General features: G+C 35.8%; 1 protein-coding gene across 2 annotated transcripts in view; it reads left to right on the forward strand.

Moving 5' to 3' along the window:
- The window catches only part of LARS2 (leucyl-tRNA synthetase 2, mitochondrial), an 88,289-nt gene that overhangs the window by 16,044 nt on the left and 45,146 nt on the right, over window positions 1-27,099 (forward strand). For both annotated transcript variants that reach the window (XM_026842964.1, XM_026842965.1), the window contains 4 exons: window positions 7,755-7,844; window positions 12,005-12,148; window positions 23,745-23,852; window positions 25,320-25,479. In XM_026842964.1, the coding sequence (XP_026698765.1) occupies window positions 7,755-7,844; window positions 12,005-12,148; window positions 23,745-23,852; window positions 25,320-25,479 (502 nt within the window). The remainder of the gene's footprint in view (window positions 1-7,754; window positions 7,845-12,004; window positions 12,149-23,744; window positions 23,853-25,319; window positions 25,480-27,099) is intronic.

The following is a 27,099-nucleotide window of genomic DNA, read 5'->3' on the forward strand; positions in this document are numbered from 1 at the left end:
TCACCTTAATATGATTCTGAATAGAGTGATAGAGATGCTAATCTTGAATTTTTATAACAGTATTGTAGATCTGAAAAGGAAAAGGATTAGTTTTCTGGCAGTCTGAGACCTACCATCTGTTTTCTTCACCCTTGAAGGTGAAGTTGTTTATTTGTATGTCTTACATCTAAAAACCTGTATTTCATCATGTAATATCAATATATAGGGGAAGATTTTTCAGTATAACCATTTTTAATAAGATTTTAGTTTTCTTGATAGCCAAAAAGTTGCTCTGAAAAGAAAAGAATTGTTGTGGAAGGTTTACTGCACACATTCTTGACAACTATTTTCTTATATTTAAAATGTTGGTATCTCAGGGATTTTCTGTTTGTGTAGTACAGCAATACTTCAAAATAGTGAAATCATATGTGTAGGCAGTATTATGAAACATGCAAGAGTTGAACATTGCAGATTGCCTTTAAAGAAAATTGAGAAAAGTCACCTCTATATGGACTTTTGTTTAACCCTTCCATTCTGAAGAAGAGATGGAGAGCTGGCAGTACTGAAAACCATGGCAGGAAATTTAAGTACAGAGGGAAAAGTAATTTGTCATCTCTGTACCTGTTCTTTGAGGCTTACCTTCACTTTTCTAGTAATCCACATTTTGTCTAATGAACCTTCAGAAGTCTCTGAATTCTTGTGAAAGGGGCTTTCATACTCTTCAACTAAGCCCGTTTGAACAGTTGTGTAATTGAAATATTTTAGAATGTTCTAGGGGCGCATAGTTTGTGTTTTTGAAAGGTAAGATTTTAGAACAGCTAGAAAGTGTTCCTTGACACACAATGAATTTTGGAGTTTTCACTCCTTAGCTTATGAAATGTTTTATTTTACCTAGAAGCCTGCCTTATTAGTGAGTGACCTGAATGGTGATCATTAGAAATAGGTATGTTTATTCATTGCAAAAAATATATGATGCCTGAAATACATCTGTATGGCTTGATTTCCAAATGTGCAGATATTTGAGCTAGCCATGAAAGAACTACCTTTGAAAGCAGAATGGCTAAGCTGAGTGTATTTTCCAGACTGATAAAGCCTGCTTTTCTGCAAGGCTAATTAGGCTGGGCCGAGCATTTTACTGCCTCAGCTGTACTGCTTCTGGGGTAACGCAAGCATCTTTGCACAGCAGTACACTGTGCTGTGCAGATACTTACTTTAAAAGTGAGGAATACTTTTTTTATTATTCTATACTTGTATGGCACTGAATCAGTGATGTACAAAATACTGTCATGTTGCAAACAAACCCACTAGCATTAGTGACTCCTGTGAAAAATGCAAGAAACCCACTTTTTATATGGGTTGGTCTAATAAACCAAGACTATTGTACAAAACAGGAGTTTGTTTTTAATTTAATTTCATTGGTGTTGCTTAAAAGTGCTCCTTCATTGTGCTAGAGCACAGTAATTAGCAAATATGTGCTGGAGGGAACCCATTCTCCTACCTTAGATCCCTATTTTAGTGTGCAGTGAATTGTCTTTTTAAAGTGCTAACCTTTTATGTTAACTGTCTCTGTCCTCTGTGGTCAGCTTACAGTATATACCTAGATGATGTGAAGGAAATTTAAGTAAATTTTACCATTTCACAAATGTTGAGGGAGAAGAAAGTGGGAAAATAATAAAAAATACATTTTGAATGCCTAGTGCATTTAGCTGTGCTTGAAGAAGCTTTTAAAGTCATGTCTGGTGTTCAAGACTGTCCTGTCCAGGAATATGAAGACTAGTTGTAGTTTTACTGCTTGGTAAAATTATTATGAACAAATCCCAGTGCACCTGGCATATTAGTAATTTCCTTTTATTTGTCTGGGTCTTTTTCATTGTTTTCTGTCTTACAAATCAAAATTTTAAAGTATTTTTATGTTTTAGCAGTCAGTGAAATTACTTAACCAGTAAGGCACCACAAATAATAAAGCATTATTAAAAGCTAATTAGATTATTTCAGAAAGCCAGGTTACAAAGACATTTGAAAATTATTCTCCTAAACAGAAAATGCAAGCAAACTAAAAATGTAATTAAATGCATAAAATATCTCTGTAAGTACTTTGCTTTAGAATATATTTGAATACTAATAGTGATCTGATATTTTTTCCCTGAAACATGTAGGTATTTTAAGTGCCTCGAGTAATAAATGTTTATTTTTAAATCACTTTGAAAATGGTGTGATTTGGGGGAGAGATTTTTAAAGAATAAATGAGAGAACATTTCTGTTTTGAACATCTGTATGTGTCAGATCCAGGGTTAAAAAGCTGCAGTTTGAGGACAGAAGAAATGTCTCTGAGAGACATTAAACCCACCTGGAAAATAAACCATTGTGGTTATACTATATTTTTAAAATAACAACAATTTGGGCATTCCTGGTGATTTTTATTACAATATTTCTCCAAAATATGATCCCAGACAGCATAGCAAACTGCCTGCCACTTCTTTTAAACATGATTTGCAGGGGAATTAGGCAATCTAATTTTCAAAGATTCATATCATCAGCAACAAGGGATGGAGAACATATAACATCTTTCCTTTCTTTTTCTCAGGAGTGCTGTCAGACTGAATGTTCCCAGTAAGCCATCAGTTCACTATGATATTATCAATCTGTAACTTTCTTCTAGAAGGTAGCTCATTCTGCCAACATTTTTTAGACTTTTCAATTTATGTGCTCCAAGTGACATAATTTTTTGCATAAGAGTAATGTTCCCCTTCTGCTCTGTACATTAAAAAAGCTGAAATCTTTGGTGCAGATATTTTCTTTGTGCAGATATTTTTCTGTTTAGCTTTGAAGTTGTCGTTCTTATGTACTGCCGGAGCATGAATAAAACTGTAACAGTAGATAGAGCATTACCTATTAAATTTTCTCTTTATCAACATATCACTGATAATCAGTCACCCTACTTGTGATTAACTAAAAAATGAAACTTACTTTTTTGCAGGAAAGATATTCATGTTCTAAAATGTAGGCACTGCATGATGTTTGTATTTGTAGCTAATTAAGCATGAAACAAAGAACCTTTGAAATACAAATAATCAAATTAATTTAGAAATGTAACTTGGTGTCTACCAAGCTCTAAACCTCTGAAAATCAAATAATTATACCAGATAAGGTGGTACATGCCCTTTAATACCAAAAGAGACAAATAATAGATTAAAGGCTATTTAATCTTCCCAAATAGATTTTGAAAAAGTCCTTTCAGGCTTTTTCTCATCACCTTTTTAGTAAGTATCAAGTACAACATGTCTGTCTTCAGGATAGCATAAGAGTGTGCTAAAAATAAAATGGTTAGTAATAAACTAGATTACTTCTCTCTAGTTATATGTTATTCACAAAGCCTGGTGGGTCTTACAACAAATAAACACTTTTATGCAGCCTGTAAATACTACTTTTATTTAAAAAGAAAATAGCCATGAAAGTAGCTTGAAGATGTAACCTTCTTAAAAGACAAACAAAAAATAGTTTTAAGGTCAGAGCTACATAATAGAAAATTCTAAGAACAGAGCAGATTTAGAACAAATAATGAATTATAAAACAAGGCATTTGAAATTTAATTTTTCTTTTATTAATGACCAAAATCTTCCATCCAGTTTGTTTGGGGTTTTTTGTTTGTTTGTTTATCCAGGCTTCTTTACTGTTGGATTTCCCATATTTTTGGTAGCTGGAGGGTTTTTTTTTCAGATTTTTAAAATAATGAATGTCCCTTTAACCTTAACATGAACCAGTTGCTTCCCAAGTTGCAGTGCTGTCAAATTGTAATACTGCCATTTAGTCTGTAACTGAGAATTTATTTGCAAAAATAAATAAATTACCCCTCAGTCATGCTGTTTATTAAGACCAGTTTGCTGTGCTGCAAAAAAGGGATTTAGCAAGGTATTTTTTGGTGTAAGAGTAGGGGACTTTCTCTTCTATACCTTCTCAATATCTGTTATTTTTAAAAGCAGACCACTTTTAAAGGTGGTTTGTTTTAATGAATAGGCGTAAGGAGCAGTAACAGTAACCAATGATAAAGATGCATTTTGGTGGCAGTATATATACTCTTTTTAACTAGCAAGCTGACAAAAGGAAAAAGGACAATGGGTTGGAGAGAAGAGGGAGATGTTCCCATTTCATATTACCTTCTGAAATGTTGAGATGATGGGTTATCACTAAATCTGTTACAGAGCACTGAAGAGCTCATGCAGTGGACAGCTGAGCAACATATTTCGTATTTGTAAAAGGTTTCTGATTTTTAGTATGTATTTTATCTTTGGAGAAAATATGGTAATATCCTGTTTATATATATTCACTGAATTTTATGATACGGGGTGCAATACATGTGCATTATGCTAGTGCTTAGCTCACGAATGAGAGGCAGAAAGTTACGGTTTTTGGCAGGGTAGAAGGGCTCCATTGTGCTATTTTGCAAACCTTTTTCTGTATTTCTGAGTTAAGTTAGTTCTGTTAATACACTGCAAATCTTTGTCATGATCATAAAGTATAAATAGAAATGTTAATATTCACCTTAATTCAAGCATGATAGCAGCCTAACTGAAACTTTTTACCAGACAATATTTATTTAATCAAGATTAGTAACTGAATACATGGAAGACTATTTTCCACCATGAGTCTTAATGTGCTAAATGGTGGGAAAAAAACCCCCACATTTCGAGATTGACAAGAGGTTGCTAGCTTGTTGTCAGCAGCTTATTTCACTTGGTAGTGATGTAATTTCACTTTCTCCATTAATTTCAAATGTTACTTCAAACCTTCAAGGTTATAAAGTTAAATGATGAGCTTGGGTGATCTTTTCGCAGCTCAATGACCACACAGCACATTTTTCTTCAGTGATACTGCCTGTTGCGTTTCTTTCCGAAAAGGGTCAGTTTACAACTTGTGAGAGAGCACGGTTCCCAGGAGTTAGCTTGTATTTTGCAGCTCAAGCTTGTGTCGTCTTTTTTTGTTCCAGTTAACACGGATCTGCTGTTCAGGGCCAAAAGGACAAATCTCAGTCCATTTTACTATTTTTATTTGAAAACTCACTTCTGTTGTCTTACCTGTTTGTCTGTTGGTCACATAATCTTATACTGTACCAAAAGGGTTTTTCTCTCTTCTTTTATGTGTCTAATATTCCAGTAATGAAACGCTGTTGCCTGTAGTGGCATCACGCTGGCAGAACTGATGTCACTGTGTGGAGAAGCAGGGAAAAAAAACCCAAGGATGATTAAGTGGATAGTGTTTAGTTGGAGAGATGGAACTCAGGCTCCTATCAAGTGGGTTTTTTTACAGTGCAGAGCACAGGGATTTAATCAAGCAACTGTTTTTCATGACTAAGTCTTCACATGCTGTGCTGAAAACCTGCCATTAAATGTCTCTGTGATCTTGAAAGCCTCTTATACACACTTTTGAGGCACATCTATTCAAAGGTCATATTAATTGTTCAAAGCAATGTTTCAGCACTGGAATATAAAGTTGAAAGCAATGTTTCAGCACTGGAATGTACAGTTGTAAAAAAAGAAAATTTTTATGCTCGAGTGTTACAGATGTCATTTGAGTAGTGGATAATATTGCTGAAGTTGTGTGTAGTGGGAAGCTTAGATGATAGGAAAGACTGGGTGAAAGACATCTCACATTTGGAGGTATTTCAGGTAATTGATAAATATTTGCAAAGGGAATAAATTTTATCAGTGGCTTACACCAACTCTGTAACTCTAAAACCAAAAGATGTTCTTGTTGATTAGAAGTTCAGCATAGGAGTCATCTTGTGCTTCAATAAATACAAATGGTAAAACAGAAAGTTTGTAGAAATGTTTCTTCTTTAAACAAATGCAAGTTAAACAGGAAAACTGTTGAGGAGTGAAATGTGATCAGTTTATTGTTACACATTTATGATGTAATGAGAGCTTAAACACGGAGTTACATGGTTGTTGTCACTTTGGCCAAACTTTAAAACATGTGGGTGCAAGCATATGTGTTTCTGTTGTGCCTGTGATACCACTGTGTTTGTGTAGAGAAAGTTTGGAGTCTATAATCATGTAATCCCTTAGCCATCTTCACATATTAAGATGTTTGTTAGAGTGCTGTTTGGTTTTTGAACATTTAAAATAGGGAATTTTTTAGGCTGTTGATAAGTAGGTTGTTTTTTAATTATTAGAGTTCACTAAAAACTCAGAATGTTTGTTAATTTTAAAAATGCTATCCATTATATTGTTACTTGTTGTTCTCTTCATCCCATTCCTCCTTGTCTTTTATCTGTCTTAATTTGCCTCTTAACAATCCCCCTCATTCATGACATCATTTCCCAGCAGCGCTACAGGCTTGGGGAGGAGTGGCTGGAGAGCTGCCAGTCAGAGAGGGACCTGGGGGTGTTGATTGACAGCCGGCTGAACATGAACCAGCAGTGTGCCCAGGTGGCCAAGAAGGCCAATGGCATCCTGGCTTGTGTCAGCAATAGCGTGGCCAGCAGGGACAGGGAAGGGATCTGACCCCTGTACTCGGCACTGGTGAGGCCGCCCCTCGATTCCTGTGTTCAGTTTTGGGCCCCTCACTACAAAAAGGACATTGAATGACTCGAGCGTGTCCAGAGAAAGGCAATGAAGCTGGTGCAGGGTCTGGAGGACAGATCTGATGGGGAGTGGCTGAGGGAACTGGGGGTGTTTAGTCTGGAGAAGAGGAGGCTGAGGGGAGACCTCATCGCCCTCTACAGCTCCCTGAAAGGAGGGTGCAGAGAGCTGGGGATGAGCCTCTTTAACCAAGTAATAAGTGATAGGACAAGAGGGAATGGCCTCAAGCTGCACCAGGGAAAGTTTAGACTAGATATTAGGAAGCATTTCTTTAGAGAATGGGTTGTTAGGTGTTGGAAAGGGCTGTCCAGGACAGTGGTGGAGTCCCCATCCCTGGAGGTGTTCAAGAGTAGAGTCGACATAGCACTCAAGGGTATGGTGTAGTTGGGAACTGTTAATGTTGGGTTGATGACTGGACTTTTCCAACCTAGACAGTTCTGTGATTCTGTGATCTTTTATGACTCTCATTTTTTCCATACTTTAACCTAGAGCATTCTCCTAACTTGAGCTGGCTTGCCGTTTAAAATAGTTGCTTATTTGAGCTGTGATTGTGAGATATCCTTCCTAGGTCTTTCATCTTGAAGTTTAGAGCCTTACCCCATATTCTGTCCTGTCTGCCCCACATGCTCTGTCTCTGTCAACAGCCGCGGTTCCTCTGTGCTGTTTTGCTGTCCTGTACCTACTGCTTCAGCTGCAGGCTCCCTGGCTCTGCTCACTTCTCTGCAGCCATCTCCCAGCTGCTTCTCAACAGTCGGCAGCTCCGGTCCTGCTTTTCATTGCTGAGCAACAGAGGAGAAGGCAACCTAAGATGACTTCTTTGCTAGTTCTACTTTTTTCTAGTTTTGCTGTTTCCCTGGTCAGGCAGCTGTGGTCATTTCCACTTCCTTTCTGTTCTTATATCTATCACCCTGAAATCTTACAGGGTTCTTATATTCCATGTTAACAGGGAAACTTTTGTTTGCACATCACATGCACACAAAGCACATATTCTCTGGTTGTGAATACAGGTGAGTATCAGTCATTATAAACATTACACAATAGGGTTTTGTACATAAATGCATATATAAATAAACATTTATGTTTTCTCTGTGTCATGTATTATACACCCCTGAGGTAATTGTTTTAAGTTAAAACACTTCAAGAAAATACTAAGACTAGTTTCAGGAATTTTTATTTTATTTCATTTCATTTCTACAGGAAATAACTACTTGCTTACCCGAGTACTACAAATGGACACAATATGTCTTTCTTAAGCTTTTTGAAGCTGGGATAGTGTATCAAAAAGAGGTAGGTACAAACTTTGACCTTTATACTTTCCAACTTTACTAATTGAAGTCATTCATGTCAGTGGCATGTTTCAGGATCATCTGTTCACATTCATTAAGTGGATTATGCTCTATTGGTTTTAAATCACTGCAAATTAGAATTAATTTTATATATAACTGAATTGTATATGTAACTAAATTTTATATATAACTAACATGAATGGGTATTGTAGCAAGTCAAATCAGAAATGTTTATTGTCAGTGATTTGCACTGAAGCGCAGGATCAGAATATAGCTCCTATTAGTTTATTTCATGGCTTTGATACAGAATTTTCTAGCTCTTAACTTCCCTCTGGTGAAAGCAAATAAGATAATGTGATCATTAGGAGTCTCTTCAGTAGTGAGATTATTTAACTGTGTAACATTACTGTGATACTGTCTCAGAACTGATAGGATTGGATAGGATAATTGAAAATTATGTGCCTGACCATCCAATTCCTGGACCCTATTTGTGATTTCTAAAACATGACATAAAAATTAGATGCTATAAGACTATCACAGCTGTTTATCTGTTACCAGTACATTAAGAAATTATTTGCCTTATAATATTTTGCAAATAACATAGATCAGGATATCTGAAAAGGGAAGGGTTCGGTTAACTCTTAAGCAGGAGGTGAAACAAAGGTTTTAAATGAGCTTTCCAAAGAAATTTCTGTATAGCCAAGACAATGCAGGTCCAAAATACCCTAACAGCTGCACTTAAACAAAGCTGCAATTTAGTGAATGTTTCTAACTTAAAATGGAAACTAAGGTTTCTTAAATATGCTTTGACATTGCATTTGTATTTTACAGAAACCAGGAAACCTCATAGAATATAATGAGGGATGTATTCTAATTATTCTCTGAACCCAGAGAAAGAGGTTGATGGTGAAAGGTAGCATTTGGAATGTCAAGGTGTTACTTAACTACATCTCCTATTTTCATAGGCAAGACGTAATCAGAGACCTTAAATGACAGCCAGCAAAAATAATCAATATTTTATATGTCCTAACATGCTGGATTTGGTTTGGGTTTTTTGTGGATTTTTTTCTGTAACTATTTTTTGTTTGTAATTAAAAAAAATTAAGTCTCTAGCTTTGCCATAACAAACTTAATTTTATCTGTAAATTTTTTTAGTTGACGAGTGATCTGAAAAGCACAGTGCTGCTTTGTTAGAAGCAGTAATAATAGAACAAATTTTGCATGCAGGCTCCAAGTACTGTGGGATCCTGGAGCTACTTGGTTAATAGTGATTGGATCTGCTTCCCTCTTTAAGAGTCAAGAATCAGTCTGAAACTTAAATCAGCATTTGTCAACCTATAGGGGATGTAATCTCTGGTGGCTATGAACCAGTTGCTTTTTGGCAGGAAGCGGATGGCAGAGTTAGCCCATAACCCCGGGTCTATTCAAACAGTCATATATACTTAAAGCATGTATTTATCCCATGTTGTCAGTGCATCTGCAGTATATGTTAAGCAGTACTATTGCACAGCTTGAAGTCTTCTGCATTACAATTTCATTTTGGGTACAGGGAGATAATTCATAGCCTTTCTGTGGCAATAAGAATAATACATGTGGAGTATTAGCCTAGTTAACACTCTGTTCCAGGAGTATGTGTGTCTGGCCAGAAATTACCCTGGTAGGGAGACACAGACTCAGTATGTCTGGGAGCTGCAATTACTTAGAATTAACAGTGTCTGCCTGGGTGCTGCAGCGTCTTTATTCACTGTAGCAAAATCCTCTCTCTTCCTTCAATACTGATGTAGTCAGTATACTGTAGAAGTTACTGACCTGGCCAGGTGTGGGTGTCTTATTGAGGATGAGATTAATAGCTGCCTAGACTCTACTGTTTTGACTAGGTATCTGTAGACTGTAGTGGAACCATAAACACCATATCTGGAGATAGACATTTATGCTATAGATACCGAAAGTTAGAGGACATTAATCCTATCTTAAAAGCGTATGGTCTACATTGTTGTAGTGAGGAGATCTAAATAACTGCTGTGCTCTATACACCTTTGCACTGTGTTCTCTTTGTGTAGATGACATTTAGCAGCTTCCTGGGGCCATAGTTTCAGAGGCTGTCATTGTCGAGTAGTTGCCTGTGTGAGGTACAAGTAGGAACTAAGGACTTAATTTAATATCCAGATTCTGTATATTAATCAAAAGGCTGGGAGAGATGGAAGGAACAAAATGCAACTTTAAAAATTCACAGACAAGACTTTTCAGCTACGGATTTCTTAAATGCATATTTGTTTTGTTTTACATGATTTATTTAGATAAATCTTCTCGTTATGAATCATGGTAATATGTTATACTAGATAATTATACTCATATAAATTATTTCAGTTACCTTCTAAAATTTTCATCATAAATTTGATGCAGTATCATCAAAATAGAAACAGTATTTTTTTTAAACTTTGAGTCATAGCCAGTTGAATACAAGCATATGCTAATACTGCTATATGCAAGTGTCATTTTATTGCTTCTTAATATTATCTGATTTATCTCTCATTAGGTGTTATTTTAACTCTGTAGTGGTGTGGGTTTTTTTCCAGAACTTTATAAATTAAAAGATCATTACTTTAGAGCCAACTTCATAATGTGTTGTGTCATTACTGAAGAAGCCATGTCTTCTGAAAGTCTAGAAAATAATCTGTAATAGTGCAATATATTGATTGCTTTTAATTTCCTCAAAGAATTTTCAGAAGCCTTTTCTAAAAACCAGTGTGGTGTTATTGGTAGAGAACAGGTAAAAGTTAGACAAAGTGCAAAAAGTTTAAATTCCAGTGACATACTGAATTCACACAAGCTTCATTTGAAGGTGAGTGTTTTTTTTATCAAAGAATGACTTTCATTCATTTCAGTATAATAAATTTTGTATAAATCAATGTAGGTAATCAGACTTTGTGGGCATGCACACACACATATACCACACACTGATAACAAAACCAGCAACAGTATACCTAAGGAAGAGGATCCATGCATCTGTCTTTCTGCTATTATCACTAGAAGATTTGTAAAATGGCTGTGATATTTACTGTTTCTAAGAAATGTAACATATTTAAAACTAAGAAGTATCAGTTGTTTGGAAACGGGGCATTTTAGAAGGTGATCAGTGATAGATAAGAAGTGTGTAATATAAGCATGAGTAGTTTTTAGATTGAGATACTAAGTCCTCCCCATACCCAAAGAATGCATTTGAAATTTTCAAATATAGTTTAATGTATTAGAACGCTATGGAGCTGGAGCTATTGTTTTTCAGTCAGGCTGATGTAACTTTGATTTAGCTCAAATACTGAATAACACTAAATGGAATGGATTACTCTTCTTTATGTCTTTGGTTTTGTGGGTTTTTTTTTTTCTTTCTGTTCATTTTTTCAAGTCAGTGTCTAGCATTGAATACCACTTCTGGAATGATCACTAGGATTCTTTTGTGGTCTTAGATCTTTTATGATGAACGATCAGCTAAATTGTTCAATGCTGGGTGGGAGGGCGAGTTTGATTTTTGCTTTCTTCACTGTATGTTGTCTGATATTTCAGTTAGCCCTCAAAAAAACACGGTTTGTAGAGTTGAACACCAATATTTATTTTGCTTTAAATTTCTTTAAAGTATTTGTATTGATAAGGAAAGATGATTCCAAAAGTAATTCATGCATTTAACAGAAGTTATGTGCAGAAAATACCAGCTCTTTCACTTGAAATATAGTTGATCACTATAATACTACTTTGTGATTCTGACCTCTCAAGTTGGAGGTCCTCAGTTATTCGTCCCCTTCAGTATGACTTGATGCTTTTGGATTAGTGGTGGACAGCTTGTAAGCACTGGTCTATGTAGTTTGCAGTATAGCCAATTGGAACACTTAACTTTTTAAAATTCAAGTGTCAGCCTATCCCACTAGTGTGATTAATCAAGGCAGATGCTCCCAACTGCATTCTTGGGGGTTCTGAGTTCTGAGAAGATGAATATTCAAAACCTCTTCATTTGAGTCCATGTTGCTGATTAAAATGGATGTTATAAAAATGTAGAAAACTCAGGGGCCCAAGGAATGTTTCTGGATAATTCCTTTCGTGTCTGAAAAGTAAGATTCTGGTTTTGAAATAGCTGCTAAAAATATTTTTTCTTCCTGCAACTTTTTTTAGGCCTTGGTTAATTGGGATCCCGTGGATCAGACTGTTCTAGCTAACGAACAGGTGGATGACAATGGTTGCTCATGGCGTTCAGGAGCAAAAGTGGAACAGAAATACCTCAAACAGTGGTTTATCAAAACGACTGCTTATGCAAAGGTGTGAGAATACAGTTTTTTGAAATTATTGGTAGCACTTAAAAGAGGTGACTTTTCATCCAGAAATATGCATAGAGCTGAATGTGGTCTTTTATATATGCATGTTTGTGTAATACATGATTATATAATAATACACATGATCTATCCCTGTGTATGTGTGCATATAAAAATTATTACCCCTGAAATCTTTCTGATCACATCTTTAAGAATTCTAAGTAATTGTTGTGGGATTAAATTCTGAAGAAATCAAAAAGCATAAATTAGAGGTGAATGATTTAATTTTACATTCACACGTTGTCATCCCGTATTTACCATCGAGTACTTTTCTGCATATTTTGGGTGTACAGCTGTGCAATCTTTTGAACTAGAAATCTGTTTGCCTGGTCAACCTGTTGGACTTAGGAGCATGGTCTAAGCAGTGGAGTACAGCATGTCACCTAGCATTCATTTCCACATGTGACTGAACTATATTTCTTTATGATTAACTGCTCTTTATTGAAGATTCATGTGGGCCTTCTATTTTACTTTACTTCATACTCTACTCAATTATCTGTAATTTAAAAAATATTTTCAAGTTACTTAAACATGCTTTTTTGTTATGAGCTCAAATTTTGATTGTGATGGGACAGCATAGCTTCCACATCTAGGAATTCTTCAACAAAAGTTTGGCTTTATGTTCTCTGAGATGAAAGTATTGATTTCCCGTTTTGTCTGGGTGAAGTTTTTATTTCATCCAAGTGTCCTGTGTATTGAGACTTCAAGAACAGATTGAGAATGTTGTTGCCAAGAAAATATTAAAAATTCATGTTTGACCCTTTTGCTGAGCCTCAGATTCAAGAGACCAAATTTCCACAATCATCCAGGGAGAAGAAACCCAGTTCTTACTCTAGGTCCATTCATAATAAAGAGAAAAACTTTAGATATCCTGCTGATGCTTTGGTTTATCATACATGGAGTGAGTACTTGAGATGCATGCTTACTGATTGTACTGCCTGTTCTGGCAGTGAAGAGGCAACATTTGCTGTAGCTGAAGGAAAAATAGAGCATGTCTGCACAATCACAAAATTATTACAACGTTGTGAGCTTTTTCTTGCTGCTCTTGTCACTAGATTGCATGATCACCTTTATGATATTTCAGAGTCTGCCCCAATTCACTGTTTCCCACAGTATGAAGCCAGAGTTCCACTGGAGTTTCTGCCTTTACTGATGCATCTTTTGTCTTCTGTCTTTATAAAGACTGTAGGAAATAATGACTGGTATTTCTGGGCTGTGTCCATGCTTGCACCAAATCACTGTTTACTTATCTCCCTCTAAAAGGAGTGAATCAGCCTTAAATTTTTACTCATAAAGACAAAGACAAGACTGAGGAGCTTGTTAGTAACCCTGAAAACACCCTTGGATTACAGGTTTATTACTTCTTGCTCACCATCCACCCTCCTCTAGGAAGGAAGATTTATCTTTTGTCTTTAGTTTCTGACCTAAGAAGTGTTACGAGACATCAGATCTTGCACATCTCCCACATGTCATTCTCCAGTAAGTAGGCTCAGCTGATGACAAGAAGGAACTTCAGTCTCCACAACATCCCCTCATCTTCCCCCCAAAGGTGGCACCTCAGGAGGCTACCATATCCCCTACATACATGAAGGGCAAAAGTGCAATCAACCCCATGTTCTTGAACATCTTAGTGGCATCACGAATGAGAGCTGCCTCTACTGTTCATTTGGGGATGATTGTTTATATCAACTACAAAACCTTTATGCATTACTACAGAGGACAGTTGAGTACTCTACAGATCTCTGTAAAGGTTTCCCCAAATTTTGTTCTGTGCATGAATGATATTCTGTAGGGTCTATGCTAGGTGATAGAACCAGGTCGATGAATGATGCCATACTGCTCCCAGCTCAAGTGCTTTGGCAAGCATTGCCTTTATGTGCTCCCACTTCTTGTACAGTGACAGATGCTACCAAGTATCAGCAGGTGGTTTGGATTTTCCTTTTTACTCACCCTCCACTGACTCCCGTTTTTGTTGCTGTGGTTCTGGCACATTTTAAACAGTCTCGATCTGCTGCTTTTGGCAAGGGCTTTAAACATTTGGTTGTAGAGGGGGTGAAAAATAACTTTTTTTTCCCCCATAATGTTCAGATAAGAATAACACATTACCAGGCTCTGCTATTTTAAGTCCAATATCTGATATTAGATGGATTTCATGCTTTGGAAAATTAAGATAAATTCCCTTTTTTGGTACTTTTTTTTTTTTTTTCAAGTTGCAAGAGGCTAGATAACATAGCATGTTATGTCTTACTTCCTGAAGAAGACTGTTTTGGCCATACAACTCTGGTCCATGAAACACAAGCTGCAATTGAAGATTGTCCATCAGAGGGTGACTGTCTCTGAGCTAACACTGTCCAAGTACTTCAATCTCTTAGATACTCTGCCTACACTCACATAACCAGGGTGCTTCACAATAGCATTTTGACAGCAGCCAAATTACAGATCTTAAATGATACAACTTTGGCTCATCTTTCTGAATATTTTGAGTAACTATCCGCAAAACTCAACTTTGCGCACATTTCTTCATTCCTTACAGTAGTCATACCAGGACTTTTCAAGGAGTGGTAAGAGACATGAGTCCTTTCTTCTAAATCTGTTTCTTTTGTACACTTTTTCTTCAGATTCAGGCTGTTGATAGTTGATCTGAATCCATATAATCCTAAATAGTGTAGTGTTGAACACCAGGGTTACAAGCAATCACTCCATAGCCTATTCCTCAAACCTTCTTCCTCACCTCTTTTTAAAAGCCCTTGCCAGGACATCAGGTGTTATTGAGAGGGAGACGTTCATTTACCTTTATCATTTCCAGAGCCTTTCATCTTGTAGCAGAGGATCCAGATTTTACAGATCTAGTCCTAATAGGTGTGGAGGAAAATGACATCTCTAAGAAGCCAAAGATCTTTAATCACTGATATGATTGTAGGATGATAACATTAGTGGTGATAATACCTTCACTTCAGCAGGGTGAGTTACTTCATATCTCTTGATCTTGAAGACACTTATTTCCATAAAGAGATTTTCCTGGCTTACATCATGGACCAGAACCTCTACCAGTACAACTTCCTTTTCTTGAAAGTCTTTGCTGTTCAGAGACTTCAGATATCTGTGCTTCTAATGATAAATGAGTATAACAATTAAGTTCTTTATGGATCTCACTTCTCTTTTTCTTCAGTAGTTTAAGGCTCTCAGTGAATCTGTGTATCGTACCTTCCCTGCAGTTACTTACAGGCACCCGAAGGCTGCAGTAGTAGACAGCATTTTTATCCAAGCTGGGCTTAGATGGTCAAGGTTACTTATGGTACTTCATATGCCAGACTCCTGTAAGTGGAAAGTCTGAGAGGTCATTATAAAGATTATTCTCAATGGGACTGGAGATTTCAAATCCATGGTCAACTTTTATGGCATTAAAAAAACAATAGGAGTCAAAGTTTGGCCTTCTAGAACTTGTCTGGCCCTGAGGTCTTTATTCCCCATTTCTGAGTCAGTTGCCTGTTGAACATCTTTTGTCCAGTTCTGCTTCTTTTGAAGGTGTCCAGAAGGTTAAGGCAAGGTGGTGCCAGACTAGCGTGGCCAAAATCGAACAAAGATCTACGTTTTCTGTCAGTATAGAGTAGCTTTTAGGTCTTTGAGGCATCTGCTAAAATTTGTATCAAAACACACCTGGTCCTCTATGTCCTGTATCTCACAGCTTGGAAAAGTTCATGGGCACAGAGCAGATTTATTCCTTCCTTGTACGAGATGTTCTTACTAGGTTTGGGAAGAGGTAGAGAGCTAAATGGTTCAGGCTTAGTTGTATGGCTAGATTTCTGATATATACTGAAGTGTCATTACTTCTTATTTTTAAATTAAAGAATGGGAAGCAATAATAGGTTATCTGATAGTAATTTAATCCCTGCACCCTTTGGGGAAGATTTGTATTTTTTTCCCTTTTTGGCTGCTTTAAGACTGTTAGTACTCTTTTAAGTGTGTTCTGCTTCTCCCACTCATCTTTCTCCAGTGAGGCCTTAATCTAGTTTTGGTATCTCATGGGGAAAGCCATTTGATTCTGGTCACCTTCTGCTTGCACCTTCAATGGTCACTACTATTTCTTCTGAAAAATCTACTTTCTTCTGAAAAATTTACAGAAATTCAAGACCAAATGTCAGAAAGCTCCACCTTTCTTGCCCTTCTTCTGCAACAAGGCTCCCTGCAAATCTGTTCCCTATTCCTTCCAGAAGTTATCTCTGAGTTTTCTTGAAGTTATCACTGAGTTTCCTTTAAGTTGATGTAGTGGAAAAGCATGTTGAAAAAAAACTTTATATCTGGTAAGTAACTCTTTCCTGTGTGGTTTAGAGGAAAATGTAAGACTTTATTTCATAACTATGTTTTGTAGACAAGGTTCCATTTAAAATACCTTTAATGAATCTGCTATTCCTTAGTTCTTCATGCAAATTACCATCTAGCAATAATGGCTGAATATATACATATACAATTTATTTTCTACTTGGAACATCAACAAATTGTTTTGTTGTAACTATTCAATCTATTTATACTGCATATTGATGATCTTTCTAGTCCTCTGTGTTCTTCTGTTTCACCCATTTATTACTTTGTTTTCTCCTGTTGTTGTCTTCTCACAACCTTAATAACAATAAATACTAGTAAGGGTAATCTTAATCTGTAATACTTAAATTACTAATCAAATAGCAACAAGGAGTTACATGATCAGTAATGGACTGTGAAGTCATCTGGTGTGTTACAGGAGTCAGTGTTTCATTCCTACACACACTATTCTTTGGATTTCAGTTGTGTCCAGAGCATTCATCTTCTGTGGATTTGCTTTGATTTCTTTATTGTTACTGTGCCAGCTCCTAGTCTTTTCTTGAAATAAAAAGCACAAACAAATGAAGCTGTGTTGGCTCACATGGCAATTTACCGTTGGCAGTGAATATTTTTCAAAGAGCAGAAATATTGACCATGCTTTAAATGCTTAGCAGAAAGCATTTTGGTTATGTAAAGTAATAAAGTAATCATGACCCATTTTTTAAACTGTGAAGTACATGTGAAATGGTCTAGCAGCTTTTATGGATTTTTAAAGAATGTTTTAATTGTCATTTTTCTTTTGACAGACTTCTTTGATAAAAATATAATGCTCTAACTGATGGCATTATTATTCAAATTGTTGTCTGTGCATTTAAGATGTTTAAGCTAAAACATTTAGTTGCTATGGTTACCCAGCTGAATCTGTAGGCAGATTCATTGGAAAAATCTATCTGTAAATGTTAGTATTTTCTGTCTGTACCTGTAAATTGCTATTACGGTTTTTTATGCACAGTCAATGAGTCCTTCAAATCAGAATCTGTAAGTTTAGTCTTTGCATAGTCCCTGTTCTAACTAAATTAATTTAATACATTTTTTTCATATTTTACTTTTCAAAAATCATCCAAATAACCAGAAAATTATTTTGTTCAAAAAAATCTTAAATAGAAGCAACAAGTTTTGCCTTAAATCATCTGCCTTTTTTGCACAGCAATTAGAGTATATTTTTAATTTAAATACTGGGAAAAGTGACGGGGCCTACAAAATTCTGCCACTCTAATTTGTAGTTGCCATGCAGATTAGTAGTACTTTTTCTTAGTTGTTTATTTGGGGGGTTTTTTTGTACAGGTAGTTAGAGATAAATCCTTCTCATATTCCGTGGAGTGCAGGAACTTAGATGTTTCGCATGGTGCTGACTGTGAAGGGAAAACGACAAACAATCTAGCAGTTCTTCTCCATCTTTTCTCTGGGTTTGTGCTGCATCTGACAGTCCCTTTGTCTGATCTGAATAGATTTGGAATTTCACGTAATCATATTTTGCTTGATTTTTTTATTTTCTATTTTATTTCTGAGCTATTAAGCAGAATGGTAATGAAATGTGATGAAACTGAAGTACTGCATTTTAGGATGTTAGTCTTGACAGTTATTTGGATTTCATAGCATGAGGTAATGCATCATCATTGAGGAGAATTGAAATGCTGGCTCTTTAGTTTTTCATGCTTTATGTGTGATTTCTTCACTTCCCACACTTGGGGTCTAACTTATAGTTGTGTTCTTCCAACAGAACGGATCTGATAAACCTTGCTTTGAAACTCTTCCTCTTGAGTCAGGCTGAGAGCTCTCTCCTGGACAGGGACCAAGAGCATTGTTTCCACAGCTTGCTTAGCACTTCATTAATAAAAAAATGACACCAGTTTTATCAACTTGGCAAGACATAAAATTGTTCATGGATATCCAGACCAGGCTGATCTCCTCTTAGTTTAAATGTAGCGTCTCATTTGATGCTGCAGCAATATAAACTTAAGTTCTGTTGCTGTAAGATTAATCAAAACAGTGAATACTCAGTACTACTAAAAATGATAACAAAAGTTTTAAAGAGATTTTATATTTATGGAATCAATTACTCATCCCAAAGATATGCTTCATTATATTTGAAAGGGTATATCTTCTCTTCAGTAATTGCTACAATGAGAACAGCTCTGGAGAGCAAATCTGGAGAACACTGGCTTTACTTTTTGCTTTTGAGGAGTCATTTCTTTGCCTCAGTTCTGTGTAATCAAACCAGAGGTGTTTGTTGACCATAAATTATAGCGTAAGAAAGGGGAAAACTGGTGACAGTTCAGACATCTATGAGAGAGAATTTGAAGTATATGCAGTATCTGTGTTACTGCTCCATTTTAGTGTATATTTTCAGTATACTTCACACATGGGAAATAGGAGTCAAGAGTGACCTACAATACTACAGGCAGAAACTACTGAAGGTAAAAAAAACAAAACAAGAAGAGATTAAATACCAGCAGAAGCTGTACTGCATAATCACAGTTGGAGCTGTGCAACAAAGTGCAAAATAAAACAGTGGGCAGCCTAACTTCCGTTTCCTGTACCTTCGTTAATATATTAAGTTGTATTAAATGATTTCATGTAATCATTAGTTTGTATTTGGTTACTCTTTTGGGAGCTTGGTCAAATAAAATTAAGAATTTAATTTTAATACAAAGCTTCTTAATTTTATTTTATTAGAAGACAATTTTATTTTTCTAAGGAATTTAATGCCTTTGAAATGAAACCTTTTGTTGACCTTTTTGTTTTAGTCTTGTTATATTGCAGATTTGACAAACCTCATTAAAGTGTCTTCATTGAAAAAAGAGTAAACATTTGGCTTTATAGACAAATACTCTTTAAGTATGAAATTAGTGACAGTCATTGATCATACTAAAAACTAGGTCCTCAAGTCAGAGACTCAATTTTTTAGGTGCTCAGCAGAATCCTTCCTCTTTGAACTATGAGCAAGGGGACTTTTGGAGTTGAGATACTCTTGGGAAATTGTAAAGCACTTCTGCTCTTCGATTTTATGGACTTCTTTTTGTCTGAAGATTGCTGAACTGAAGTTCTGTTTCTCTATGAATGTTCACAGACTAAACAGCTGGATATGTGAGATCAGTTTTCCACTTTCAAATGCTTTACTTTTAGTTTCAGATTTGGTCATCGTTGTCTGATGAATTTTCAGCAAACTCATCTTGGTTTTGTGACCCTCTGATTATCTGAGCTGGTTGACTTTCATATTCTAGTGATGTCAGAATTTTCTAGGTGTTCTGAAAGAGTAAAGCTGTCCTGTGAAACATTAGTTTATCTTGAGTCTTCAACTTCTCCAGCACTTAAGTCAAACTTTTCCTAAAGGTGTAAGAGCCTTGAAGTCATTCTCATCCCTGAATGTAGCTTTGATTTCTTTAACTTTCTCCTGACCCTGTCTGTCTTTAGATGTGGAAGACTGCCAAAATGCATTTATGCTTTACATTGACTTGTGTTTGATCAAGATGGGAGTAATTTCTCCTGTAATTAAACATACACATTTGAAGTTTTCTTGTCTCTTCCCAAGACATGAAAAATTAAAGTAGAAACACTCTACCTAATGTTTCCAAGTTTCTTACTATTAAGTCATCATCAAAAATTTGAAAATGGAGTTTATTTGATGAGTATCACTCTCTGTTTAGTGGATTGTAGTGCTGCTGTTGTTCTTTGTCCCTTGCAGGCAGAGTCCAATGTGGTTTTACTTTTGTTTATTTGCCTATGTGCTAGGAATCTTTTTGTTGATTGTCTTTTTTGTGTTACCTAGTTAACAAACTTGTGGCACAGATGACAAGGAGTTATGTACATGCCTTTAAGTGTCAAAATTTTTGATTAAGGATCATATCAGTAATTGCAAGTTAATAATTGGAGCGGAATTCATGGGACTACTTTAATGATTGAGATGTTTCACCAAATATGGTAATGATTTTAAAAAAGAACATGGAAGCAAAATCCATGGAGTTAAATATTAAATTTTCAAACACTAGCTTATAATATTCAGGAGTTTCTATGCTAGCAGTGGTCAGCTTCAATTCAAGTTTTGTATACCCAAACAGACTACATGTAACTTTTAAAAATTAGCAATAGTTTTAACATATATTTATAGATTTATGATTTTGCAGAGTGTAGTGCAATTGGATTTGAAAGCAAAAAGGATTTCGAAATCCTTTCGAAAGGATTTCCCTTAAGCAGTTTTTTAAAACCTCCTAATTTGCATGGATTAATTTTGAATATACAAGTGGATTCATGTGTATAAGTATTAATGTGTTTTTCTGCTTTCCTGTTAGTGAGTATCCTAGGTTAATTTACCATTTAGAAACTTATTAACTTGCTAGCAGTATACTTACTGTATATTTTTTGCCTCTTTAACGCTCTGTAAAGTCTTTGTGTTTTGCATGTTGTTCATTTTTTACTTCACCTGCTATTCGTAGCCTTGACAAGAAGCCAAAGTAGTGTGTTGAGTACAAAAACGAGAGAGTCATAATTCCATACTGAAAATTATTTTAGATTTTTCTGGTTGTGTTTTTTTTTTATCATGCTATACTACTGTTCGTGTGCATATTAAGATGTGATGGGTTTATGTTTGCAAACTGCTAGGCTGTGCCATCATGCGGAATAAGGTTTTTTTATCTTCATTCGGGTGGAGCTAACTGGGCTCTTACTGTATTTAGCTGCATTAAGCAATTGCATTATCAAGAGAAGTATTGGGCTAAGTCAAACTGTAGCCTATAACTCCTAATAAGGCCAACTAACCAGAGTTAAAATCATTATCACACACACGTTAAGAATCTTGATGTATTAATCCTGCAGTGAAAAAAACATCTAGAAAGTTTTGCTGGCAAGACTGTACAGACTGTACAGTTTCAGTAGAGCACATGCACATTTAGCTGCTTCTGCCAGCAAAATGTAATGTAGAGTAGGATGGATATCCAAGCAGGAGAATTTATAAAAATATGCTAATGCGTCCAGCCAGTTCTCTGTGTATTGGCACAATTTCTTTCTTTCTGAAATGCACAAAATTCCTACAAAGAATGTATCCCAATATTGTATATGTATATCTCTGTATCTATATATATATCTCCAGTTACTCGTTATTCGTTGGTAGGTGTATATGTACATGGATTATTCATGGCAGATAAAGATCAGAAGTCTCTGGAACACTAAAATTAGTGAGAATAATGAAAATTTAGAATATAGTATACTTGCAATTGTGACCTAAAACTGATTAAAGTTAAAAACCTTCCAAAACCTTACCATTCTTTTCTTTATAAATCATTAGAAAATTAATTTGATTTTTAAGGATGTAGAAAGTAATAATCCCAATTGGTGGTGTAATATGATTTATGAAGGAGATGCCCTTTGTTGTATTTTGAATGATAGATATAGAACAGGATATATCTAGAAAGTAATTCTTATAAAATCTTGTATGCATCTGACATTGAAAATATTTAAGAATGTAGTTAAAACACAACAGTTGGAAAAAGAAGTAGTTGTATATTCACTAATTATCTAACTATCCACTATTTAATTTAAGAAGCACATAGTAGCTAATGTCCATCCTTGCAGGTTGTTAGCGATTAATGAGATAATAAAGAGCTTGCACATTTAATGTTGGGAATCACAGCTGAAGGAAAAATTACTCAACACGTTGCCGTATTCTTAGAGTTTAACTCTAATTGTTCAGCATATCCACCATCTGTCTGAGTGACTCATGCCTTTGCCTTTACTTCTGCCAAAGTAAAGATTCTGGACAGTTGGAGTATTCTTAACAAAAATATGAAGTGTTAGGAAGTGAAAAATGAGATGAGTTTTGAGTTATGCATCCCTTTGTACATCTTCTCCTTTACTTTTTTATATATCTTGTTTATTAAAAACACACTGTTCAAATCATGTAGACAAATGTTAGTTGACTTGGAATAGTCTGTTTTGCTTTCATGCTACACACCAGAAAGCACATAAATACATGGATATATCTGTTGCTGAGTATAAATATACATAAAAGTTACAGGTTGGCTGTTGGACATTATGGCTAATGAAGGAGCCAACACTTAATTTCTTCTCTGCTGCTTAGTATAGAAACATAGAATCATTTAGGTTGGAAAAGAGCCTTAACATCATCAGCCATAAACATAACACTGCCAAGTCCACCTGAAAACCATGTCCCTAAGTGCCACGTCTACACATCTTTTAAATACCTTCAGGGATGGTGATTCCACCACTTCCCTGGGCAGCCTGTTCCAACGTTTGATAACCCTTCCTGTGTAGAGTTTTTGCCTAATATCCCATCTAAACTCCCCTGGTTCAACTTGAGACCATTTCCACTCATCCTATCACTTGTTGCTTAGGAAAAGAGACCAACACCCACCTCGCTACAATCTCCTTTCAGGTAGTTGTAGAGAGCCATAAGGTTTCCTCTCAGCCTCCTTTCTCCAGACTAAACAACCCCAGTTCCCTCAGTCACTCCTCATAGGACTTGTTCTCTAGACCCTTAACCAGCTTTATTGCTGGTTGCTTATAATAATTATCTTATTATAATATGTGTATTTTCAATTTAGTATGGAGCCCTTATTATTATGATTTGGGTTGGGTTTTTTACAGGGCAGTATCACCTAAAGATTCCACTCAATTTTGCAGTCTGTTGTGCTTGGTAAAATACCATTATGAAATACAAAAAATAGGCAGCTGGAAAGTCTTATTTTGCCATTTTAAGTCAGACCTTGAAAATTTTAGGACATGTAAATGTCTGTTGTCTGACTGCCATCTCCAGACTATTGTCTAGAATAACTAATCCAATCTTGGCTTCATACCTGCAAGCACATCTATGTATCTGTAGTCTTGTTCTGCTCATTAGGTCACTTACACTTCCCACAAGTTACACCCATTGGGAATATTTTTTGTATTTGTTTTCATCTAAGGGCTTTGTTCTGTGTTTAAGGTTTAGTCCATTCAAAAGGAAGGCTTCTTTTAATAACAACAGGGTCTCTGTTGGAAACAACATACCTCTGGCTTGCACCATATTCTGTTCTCAGAGATGAATTTGAGGCAGCAGTAGTATAAAAACACCTCTTCCTGTGTTTTTACCAGCACTTTATCATTTTGCTGTTAGTTATAATTAAACCCGTAGTCTTAATCTGTATGCTTAAAATAACTGCATGTCCTAATTCTTTCTTTTATTGCATCAGGCTATGTTTGATGCTTTGTCCGATCTCCCTGAGTGGTATGGTATAAAAGAAATGCAAGCAAATTGGATAGGTGACTGTGTTGGATGCTGTCTTGACTTCTTGCTAAAGGTAAGTCAGAAATTTCAGTGCTGCTGTCTTTGTTGGGCTAACCACAACTCCCGAAATGTGTGATGGGAGTGGATTTTCAGATCTCAAAATCTTAAAACTTACTAAAAGATATTATTGTATGTTCATGCCCAGACCAGTACAGATTCCTGAAAACCACTTGTGTGTTGAAGGAATACTCCCTGCTATACTCTTCAGGAAAGGATTTGTGTGTTCAAGGGCAATATTGGGTGCAAGCTGGCTGTGTGTATTTATGCCAAAATACATGCTGGCTAATAAACACTCCTGAAAGCCAGGACATTTAGGGGGGCAGTGCCAAGAGCAGTATCAAGTGACACTGCAAAAGTCAGGTGGGATCTAGCTGAGCTTGCTCCTCTCTGCACAGAACCTTCTCTGTCAGTCCCACGCTGACCTCAGGCAAGCCACTTCACTTATATTTGTTCATTATTTCATTTACTACAAACAATAATTAAAATAATGAGAACAACACAATTAGGTAGTGATGGACCTACAGAAAAGTCTAGATAGAAAGAAAGGAGAGGAAGGGAAAAGAAACTTTAAGAAAATTATTATTATCTACAGAAAGACTTCAGATTTTTTCCATTTGTCTCAAGAGATTCAAAAGGCTTGTTGAATACAGTAGAGATTTTCAGAGACCCTGATGGAATTTCAACCCTTGTGCTTCAAAGCTTTATTGTGCTTATTTACTCTGGTATTTTAAAATACTGTATTTTTGGAAACTTCAAATTGAGACAGCTTAAACTTTCTTAATACCTCTGAATTGCACATGCTCTAAGGTGCATTTTTGTATTTAAGTTGTTTTTATCAATTGTTTCTGAAAATGTATATCAATGCCTGTTGTAGAAAACTCTCCTAAGACCCCCATACACTCTACAGTTAATTGACCTAAAATATAAAACCTGTTGATAGTGCCAGGTGGTAATTCTTAAGCACTCTTCTATTATTCATATTTTATGTCCAGTTGTTTTAATATTGTGCCACTTTTTATTATTTTATTCCTGTACATAAGTTGCAGCATTTACTTCATCAGAGAAGTGTAGTGGAAAGCCTGGTAGCTGAGAAAATCTTAAATTCTCTTTAGATTTCAGAGATAACATCTCATTGCTGTTTCTTGTTAACAGGACATGTATATTAAAAGTGAGTAGAAGGATTCCAGGTTACTTAATCTAGCTCAGTAGCACAATGTAATGTTACGTACGATTTTAGAAATTTTTGTCAATAGATATATTTGGATAACCTGAGACAAGACAGTAAAGCAACTTTCTCAAGGTCTTAAAAGTACATTTTGTCAAGGTTTGATTCTGGAAACTCTCTGTAGTGGGAGTGTATCTGGTTTTGATATTTAGAACTGTAGTTCTACAGGGTGATGTAAATTTGTTAGCTGCGTAAAAAGGAAGGGGAATCTAAACCCACTGCACTTCTAATGAGAATTTTTCTGATCTTTTTCAGGTTAATGGTAAAGTAACAGAAGAGAAGCTATCAGCTTACACCTATACTCCTGAAGCCATTTATGGAGCTTCCCATTTATATATTTTACCGACTCACAGACTGCTGCATGGGAACAGCAGTCTCAAGGAAGTCTTTCAGAGGGAGTTCATCCCAGGGAAAGGTGATATTTTTCTCATACTGTATTTTGTTGTAGAAGAGTAACAATTTTAGAGAATGATATTCAGAATGTGTGTCAAGCTGAGCAGGAGCTGTTCCTGTTGAGAGGTCTTTTGATTCTTGGTATATGTCAAACAGTATTACATCAGCCTGTCCTGGCTTCAGATGTGGTAAGAGCAGCTATGTTAGAGTTCTTCCTTTTATCATGGCCGTAACACTTCACTGTGTATAAAAGCAGTGGAACAGATTCTTGTTTTCTTATGTACCAGAAGTGAATAGTCCAACTCTGGCTATGTCAGGCCATTGGAAAATCTCATGGCTATATGGTAATTTGTCATTAGCACAAGGACAGCAGAGCCAGCTTTTGCACCAGCCATGATATCTTCCTGTCATAGGAAATCTAAGGAGGAAAATAGATGACTAATATGTAGCAAAGTGGATCACTGATAGATAGGAAAATAATACTTTGCTGTGCAGATCCTTGATTAATGCAGGACTCTAATGGAGTAAATTCAGAGTATCCCCATGGCAGGCCATGGCTTGTACAGAGCATACAAATAGTGGTAGTTCTTTAGTTGTCATTAACTGGTTTCCTGAATGTTCCTACCACCAATTCTGCCTGTATTTAGTATACCTGGCCTACTATTTTTTTGTTGTTTGGAAAACCTGAAAAATTACAAGAGCAAGTACAATGTATACTGAACATTTTTGTTTCCACTTGAGGCTGGTGTTCAATATTTATTGTTTTTTCTCAGTGGTAAAGATGATCTTCATTGTTTATATAACATCTGATGTCAATAGCAGTGAAGCAGGAATCTTGTGGAAAATTGTGATGGTTGCACAGGAACAGCTTTATTTTTGAGTGCTTCATTTCTATAACCTTAAAAAGTTTGCTTGCTAGCAGAAAAAAAAAAGGGACCCTGAATGTGTTGAGTATGTAGAGCTCTTGTCTTGAAGCTGAGCAGAGCTTGGAGAATTTTTGTTAAGGAACAAAGGAATAAGTTTGTGGTTCTTACACTTCAGCCAAATCAAAGCACTAACTGCAGAAACATATCCATGCACGTGCCTGTATCTTTGTTGGATTTTGTGCTTTAAGCCTACTACACAAGTGCAAAATGTGTTTTTAATAAGGACAACAGTATATGGTTTTATATCATTTTTATGTGGAAATACTTGGAAAAGCTTTTTTGTGTCTGTTAACAATAAGCTTTACCTTTTGGTTGAGCTAAATTAAGAAACACTCATTTGGTATAGTAACAGCCATAAGTCCTTGAAAAAGAGGCACAATTCCAGAATTGTAGCTCTGCTATTGTGTATTCCTGCTACTTTTAAATATATGCATTCTTCAGTTGAAATTGGCTGATATTTCTTACTGTTTCTTGAGCATTTCAAAGGCACAGACTGGTATTTTCCAAAGAAGAGAACATAAAGGCGAGCAATTTCTATATGGACTTTCAGATTTGCATTTCAGCCATGGTACATATGGAGGGCAAACAATGGCATTTAATTAAAAAGAAATTGTGGATGGCCTTGAATAGATCATATTTTCATATTAACCAAGACTTAAAAAAATAAATTGCCAGTAACATTAACATTTTAATTTAATTCTTTGTAGTTGTTTCCT

This window comes from Athene cunicularia (genome assembly GCF_003259725.1).
Source record: "Athene cunicularia isolate RWA chromosome 2 unlocalized genomic scaffold, athCun1 chr2_part1, whole genome shotgun sequence".
Taxonomy (NCBI): domain Eukaryota; kingdom Metazoa; phylum Chordata; class Aves; order Strigiformes; family Strigidae; genus Athene; species Athene cunicularia.